Here is a 7,500-nt window from a genome sequence, read left to right as displayed (position 1 = left end):
AAATTGACCCCGTCTGTTTTGACAGTTTCTTCCTTCCTTCCTTCCTTCCTTCCTTCATTTCGTCCTTCCTTCATTCCTCCCTCCTTCCTTCCTTCCTCCCTCCTTTTTTTCCTTTTCTTTCCTCCCTTCCTCCTTTCCTTCCTTCTCTCCTTCCTTTCTTCCTCCCTCCCTCCCTCCCTCCCTCCTCTCCTTCCTTCTTCCTTCCTCCCTCCGTTCTTTCCTTCTTCCCTCCCTCCTTTCCTTCCTTCCCTCCTTCCTCCCTTCCTCCTTTCCTTTCCTCCCCTCTTCCTTCCTCCCTCCCTCCTTTCCTTCCTTCCTCCCCTCTTCCTTCCTCCCTCCCTCCCTCCTTTCCTTCCTTCCATCCTCACTCCTTTCCTTCCTTCCTCCCTCCTTCCTTCACTCTTTCCTCCCTCCTTCACTATAAAGGCAGAAAGCTGCAGCAGATTGGTACGTGATGTCACATGGAAGAGCGTCTGTCGCCTAGGTAACGCAACAGTTACATTTTGAAGATTTTCACTCTGGAGGGTGGTTTCACTTTTTTGTGTTTTTAAGCCTCAAAAACGCTGCCACCGTCTAAACGAAAGATGAAGCCAACGCTGAAGAAACTTAGAACTGCATTCTATCAAATGGCCACCAGGGGGCGACCGTCTCTATACAAGTCAATGGAGAATTCACCAACTTCTCACTTGATTTCTAACCTCAGTAAACGTTTTCAAAATGTGTTTATGGTCTCAATCGCTAGTTTAAAGCCTTCTTCAATGCAGTATGATGTTCATTTGGGACATTTTGGCCTCCCTGATTTTATATGTGACGATAAAGCAGGGTATGCATTAGGGCGTGGCTACGTCCTGATTGACAGGTTGATTGCACAATGTCCCAAATGCAACATTAACAATCTATAAGAGCTACAAAGTGCAATATGCAATATAAAAGGTGTGTGTAAGAGAATATAAAGTTTGGGTTCAGACTTACCCGATAGGTGAAAATGACTTTAGATTTTCCTCTTCTCCCTCCTTCTACTTCTATCTCCACCGCTCCGCTGTGTGGAGGATCAACTGGGATGTCAGACGGCGGCGTTCGCTTTGCTGGACCGATCTCACACACAACACTGCAAACAGAGAGATGGAGAGAAATTAAATAACTCAATAAAAAGGTACAGGTTTGTCTGGCCATGTTAAAAGAGTAAAGGAAGGAAGGATGGAAGACGGAAGGAAGGAGGGATGGAGGAAAGAAGGAAGGAAGGAGGGAGGGAGGGAGAAAGGAAAAGAGGAAGGGAGGGAGGTAAGAATGAAAGAGAGAGGGAGAAAGGAAAAAGGAGGAAGGAAGCAGGAAGGAAGGAAGGGAGGGAGGGAGGGAGGGAAGGAAGGAATGGAGGAATGGAGGAAGGAAGGAAGGAAGGAAAGAAGGAAGGGAGGAAGGACAGAAGAAAGGAATAAGGGGGATGGAGGAAGGAAAGAAGGAAGGGAGGAAAGAGAGAAGGAGGGAAGGAAAGAAGGACAGACGGAAGGAAGGAAGGAAGGAAGGGAGGCAGAAAGGAGGAAGGAAGGAAGGAACAGACAAAACAGACGGGGTCAATTTGACCCGGTAGGACGACAGGAAGTTAAAAAGCTTGCAGCCTGTCTGTGAGTATCTGTGTGTAACCTGCTTTGAGTCGACTCATATCATTAAAGGTTATTGTCCTTCGTTAGTTACACATCACCCTTCTCTTCTTCTCCTCCTGTATTAGACGCAGGCCGCTGTTCAGTCAGGTAGATACTCGCTTATCTCTTGTAATTAATTAACGTCGGCCGGCTGTCAAACGTCGGCGCTAAAGACCTTCAACCTGAGTAAGAGCTTAACGTGTTCAGACAGCGGCTCGGCTTCCTGTCTGCATGTTTAATGTGAGGTTACCTCGTAGAGACGGAGTATCTGTCCGCCTGGTGAACGCAGTCCACTCCGGCCACCGTGATCTTCTTGATGTCTGTCTGTTTTATTCCCATGTTGGAGCCTTTAATGGTGACGGAGATCTGACCGTTTAAAGGGCCGAAGCGAGGGATGATCTGCCAAAAAAAGAAAAAGGAAAAGGAGGAGAAATTAAAACATGCAGGAAATAAATAAATAAGGGTTGAGCAATTAAAAAATGTCTTTAAAATAGTTTTAAAAGCAGCATCAGGTTTTTTAAAATGTACATTTAGTATTATTTGAAATGACATTTGCACCATTTTTTTTAAACCAAAAGTAAGACTGAATGCTCCTGAAAATGTCAAATGGTGTAACCACAAAAGAATGATAAATATTTAATATTTTATCCACCTAAAAAAGAAAGAAAAAAAGAAAGAAAGAAAGAAAGAAAGAAAGCAGGTTCCTGATCTCCATGGTTACCCAGATTAAATGTAATATTTAGAACAATAGTATTCCATTAGCTTTATTTAATATAAAAGTTATAATGTAAGATCATGCCAAACTAGTTGATATGGTGTTTTATTAGTGCCACGGGTTCTAGTTAGTGCCACGGGTTCTAGTTAGTGCCACGGGTTCTAGTTAGTGCCACGGGTTCTAGTTAGTGCCACGGGTTCTAGCTCCGAGGCAACTATTAATCTTCTCCATACTTATTATTCTTCCGCCGTTTTTCGGCGCGTAACTCGTCCAGCAGCTTTGAGAAAACCCCGACAATATATACATCAAATCGTCCGGCTCGATTGGGGGAGGGGTGCTATGACTTTTGGTGTTGAAATTCCAATTTTTCCCAAAGTTATTCCCAAAAAATGGGAAATTTCTCCATTGAAAATGAATGGGAATTTTTTGAAAAACCTCCAAAATTTCACCTTTTTTCAGAGTCACCTAGCTCTCTCATACATGCAGGTAGAAACGTGATTCAAACTTTAAAACGGAGGAAAATTTGTGCTCTCTGGAAAAATACCAAACTGTTTTCACATAACATGTAAACTTTTCAAACTATGAGCAGTCAAACGAGGAGTGGAAATCACTTTTTCATCAAAGTTAGAGTGGAAGCGGCAGTTAGCTAGAGTGAGAGAAGCTGAAAAAAATAACCTTAATTTTTATTTTTAAGTCGAGCTCACGGCCAAACCGTAAAAAGGAGACAAATAATTTTTTGTCAAAATATAGACATAGGTGTTGGGATCCATAAAATGTGTCTTTGACAGGCGGGGTCTGCACAAAATTTAAACAAGGGGGCAGAGACCGACAGCAATACCTGTCTCACTCCCCACTGACTCTAATGTAATCGTCTTCTTTTTTCAAAAGAATCTCAATCTGTCTTCACACTGAGCTTACTCGCTCATTTTAAGGAATATGTGAATAAAATAAACACTGTCAGAATCTGACGGCTTCTGTGTCTCTCACAGTGTTTTCAGTTTTTGGACAGGAGTTACGGTTTTCTCACAGTTTGCAATTGTTCGGGACCTTGTCAGAAGCCAAATTCTTCAGAATTTTGAGACTTTTTTCCAAGCAGATTCTAAAATCGCCGTAGCAACCGCAGGGCCTTAGCTGCCCTTGGCAACCTGTTGCTGGGCAGAAACTGAGCTACCTTTTTGTGATTGGCTAATTCTACCTGTGTCTGTTTTGCCAGTTAACTGAGCTAGCAGCCGAGCTAGTATTGATACTCTCTCTCTATATATATACATATGAATTATATTGACAGTCTTACTGCTCAAATGCTGGCTTGTGTGTGTGTGTGTGTGTGTGTGTGTGAGTACACACTGTGTTGTAGTGCTTAGAGTTAGCGCATGTTGCTACTGCCTTGTGCTCTGTGTGCTACTCTCTGCTTACATCTACTGTTACACTTGATACTGACCAGTAAGATGTGCTTAATACTGCCACAGTAAAAGTTACTTAGTGTTATATGATCACAGAGACTTTTGAACACTGGAAATAAATCGTGTACTCGTCCCGGCACCAGCCCTGGCAGCAACCTTTTTAAATTTAAACTAAACCACATGGACACAGTAAAACCTCACTGATTGCTTTGGTTGTATAAAAATTGAACATATATCTCCTTTGGTTTGCCACATTTTTAGTTTTGGCTTACTGTGACCGCGGGACAAACAAAAAGCAATTTAAGCTATTTGATGCATTTAAGTGGTTTTTGTCTTCTTGCCAATTTAAAAAAAAAAAAAAAAGGCCCTAAATGTTGATGCGGAAATAACTAAAACAAACTTTTAATCAAGCAGCTGCCCAAAGGAAATTGAGAAAGGAGGAAAGAGCCTGAGACAAATGAGACAAATGACTGATGTTCAGGAGAAAATAGGAAACATATTGGAGCAGAAGAAGAAGAGGAGACACTGTGAATACAATATGAGGGAGGGAAGAAGAAAAAAAAAGAAAAGAGAAAAAAAGAAAAAGGGATTGAAGGAAAGGAAGGGAGGGAAGGAAGGAAGGAAGGAAGTAAGGAAGGAAAGGATGGAAGGAAAGGAAGGAAGGAAAGGAGGAAGGAAGGAAAGGACAGGAAGGAAGGAAAGAAAAAGAGGGAGGAAGGAAGGAAAGGAAGGTAGGGAGGAAGGAAAGGAAGGAAGGGAGGAAGGAGGAGGAGGAGGAAGAAGAGGAAGAGGAGGAAGGAAAGGAAAGGAAAGGAAAGGAAGGGAGGAAGGCAGAGGAGGAGGAAGAGGAGGAAGAGGAGGAAGGAAAGGAAGGGAGTAGAGGAGGAAGGAAAGGAAGGAAGAAAGGAGGGAGGAAGGAAAGGAAAGGACAGGAAAGAAGGAAAGAAAAAGAGGGAGGAAGGAAGGAAAGGAAGGTAGGGAGGAAGGAAAGGAAGGAAGGGAGGAAGGAGGAGGAGGAAGAAAGGAGGGAGGAAAGGAAGGAAGAAAGGAGGGAGGAAGGAAGGAAAGGAAGGAAGAAATGAGGGAGGAAGGAAGGAAAGGAGGGAGGAAGGAAAGGAAGGAAAGGAAGGAAGACAAATGACTGATGTTCAGGAGAAAATAGGAAACATATTGGAGCAGAAGAAGAAGAAGAGGAGACACTGTGAATACAATATGAGGGAGGGAAGAAGAAAAAAAAAAGAAAAAAGAAAAAAGAAAAAGGGATTGATTGTGTAAAAGCTGTATGGATTTTTTAGTAAATGTAGAATTTGAGGAAGATAAACGGTTAAAATGAGGAAAATGAGAGAAAGCTAGTGAATCATATCTGGGATAAAAAAGAGCTAATGGAGACGATTTTTATAACAATCCCCGGAGTGAAAGAAAGAGATGGAGGGATTTTATTCACACACACACACACACACACACACACACACACACACACACACACACACACACACACACACACACACACACACACACACAGCAGCCAAAGGTGAGTTTATTCATATTGTGTGTTTTTAAACTTCCTGTTGTCCTCGAGTCAAGGAAGGAAGGGAGGAAGAAGGAAGGAAAGGAGTGAGGAAGGAAGGAAGGAGGGAGGGAGGAAGAAGGAAGGAAAGAAGGGAGGGAGGGAGGAAGGGAGGGAGGAGGGAAGGAGGGAAGGAGGGACGGAGGGAGCAAGGAAGGGAGGAAAGAGAGAAGGAGGGGAGGGAGGGAGGGAGGGAGGGAGAAAGGAAGGAAGGAAAGAAGGAAGGGAAGGAGGAAAAGGAAAAGAAAGGAGGAAGGAAGGACAGAGGAAAGAAGGAAGGGAGGAAAGAAGGAAGGGAGGAAGGAAAGGAAGGAAGGAAGGAAAGGAAGGAGGGAAGGAAAGACAGACGGAAGGAAGTAAGGGAGGAACGAAGGAACAGTCACGGAGGACGACAGGAAGGTTAAATAGCTTTAGAGTTTCTGTGTCTGACGGGAAATTTCCCAGGAGGCAAGCAGTGAAAAAGGGATAGAAATAAATAAAAAAAAAAGAGAGAAAAACATAAATAGCATCTTTCTTTATTACAGAAGTGTTTTCTTCTCTTTCCATCATGACAAAGAAATATCTGCTCGGCTTCCTGTTATAATGAGATTCATTTAACTTCCAGATTTATTATGATTCATGCATTCCTTCCTTTCTCCCTTCCTTCCTTCCTTCCTTCCTTTCGTCCTTCCTTCCTTTCTACCTCTCTTCCTACCTTCCTTCGTTCCTTCCTTTCTTCCTCCCTTCATTCCTTCCTTTCTTCCTCCCTCCCTTCCATCCAAAGTTTTTATGGTTACACCACTTAGACATTTTTGCCATAATCCTCTAATATATTCTCCTTCCTTCCTTTCTTCCTACCTACCTACCTACCCTTCCTCCCTTCCTACCCACCTTCCTTCCATTCGCCCTTCCTTCCTTTCTACCTCTCTTCCTACCGTCCTTCATTCCTTCCATCTTTCCTTCCTTTCTTCCTCCCTTCATTCCTTCCTTCTTTCCTCCCTCCCTTCCTTCCAAAGTTTTTATGGTTACACCACTTAGACATTTCTGCCACAATCCTCTAATATATTCTCCTTCCTTCCTTTCTTCCTACCTACCTACCTTCCCTTCATCCCTTCCTACCTACCTTCCTTCCTTTCTTCCTTCCTTGCTTGCTTTCGTCCTTCCTTCCTTTCTACCTCTCTTCCTACCTTCCTTCATTCCTTCCATCTTTCCTTCCTTTCTTCCTCCCTTCATTCCTTCCTTCCTTCCTCCCTCCCTTCCTTCCAAAGTTTTTATGGTTACACCACTTAGACATTTTTGCCATAATCCTCTAATATATTCTCCTTCCTTCCTTTCTTCCTACCTACCTACCTACCTTCCTCCCTTCCTTTCTACCTCTCTCTGACTGTAGTTTGTTAACGTAGCTTTCTGAAGCTAACTGAAGCTAAACCGGCTTGTTTCAGACAGAGGCTGAACTGAGGAGCTGCATAAAGAGCCAGTATAAGATAAATAACAAGTTGTTTTTTAAACTATGCAAATATATTCCAGTAAAGCCCCGAGAATTTCAAAATAAAAGGTCACATCAAGAGGAGGGAGGAAGGAAGGAAAGGAGGGAGGGAGGAAGGAAAGAAGTAGGGAGGGAGGGAGGGAGGGATGGAGGGAGGAAGGAAGGAAGGAAAGGAGGGAGGGAGGAAGGAAGGAAGTAGGGAGGGAGGGAGGGAGGGAGGAAGGAAGGAAGTAGGGAGGAAGGAAGGAAGTAGGGAGGGAGGGAGGGAGGAAGGAAGGAAAGGAAGGAAGGAAGGAAGGAAGGAAGGAAGGAGGGAGGGAGGAAGGAAGGGAGGAAAGGAGGGAGGGGGGAAGGAATGAAAGGAAGGAAGGAAGGAAGGAAGGGAGGAAGGAAAGGAAGGAAGGAATGAAAGGAAGGAAGGGAGGAAAGAGGGAGGGACGGAGGAAGGGAGGGAAGGAGGGAGGGAGGAAGGAAGGAAAGGAGGGAGGAAGGAATGGAAGGAAGGGAGGAATATATTTTTTGCTGTAAATTATGCAAATATATTCCAAAAAAGCCCAGAGATTTTCAAAATAAAAGGTCACATCAACATCCAACAACAACAAAAACCTCACGCTGACATATCGTCTGTGTTTGTGTGACGAGAGCGAGAGCGAGTATTTTTTAGGACTCACATCAGTGATTTCGGGGTTGGGGCACTGGGCCGGCTGCGGTGA

General features: G+C 43.7%; 1 protein-coding gene across 1 annotated transcript in view; it reads right to left on the bottom strand.

Annotated features, from left to right (window-relative positions):
- Window positions 1-7,500, bottom strand: part of LOC128353113 (plexin-B2-like) — a 63,997-nt gene that overhangs the window by 37,648 nt on the left and 18,849 nt on the right. Inside the window, exons 11-13 of the mRNA XM_053313800.1 lie at window positions 7,459-7,500; window positions 1,891-2,039; window positions 973-1,108 (exon numbers count right to left, since the gene is read on the bottom strand). The exon at window positions 7,459-7,500 is cut by the window's right edge and continues 122 nt beyond it. Coding sequence (XP_053169775.1) covers window positions 973-1,108; window positions 1,891-2,039; window positions 7,459-7,500 — 327 coding nt within the window. The remainder of the gene's footprint in view (window positions 1-972; window positions 1,109-1,890; window positions 2,040-7,458) is intronic.

The sequence above is a fragment of the Scomber japonicus genome, chromosome 23, assembly GCF_027409825.1.
Source record: "Scomber japonicus isolate fScoJap1 chromosome 23, fScoJap1.pri, whole genome shotgun sequence".
Lineage (NCBI taxonomy): Eukaryota > Metazoa > Chordata > Actinopteri > Scombriformes > Scombridae > Scomber > Scomber japonicus.
Note: the sequence above shows the minus strand (reverse complement) of the source record. Positions and strands in the feature narration are given on the sequence as shown.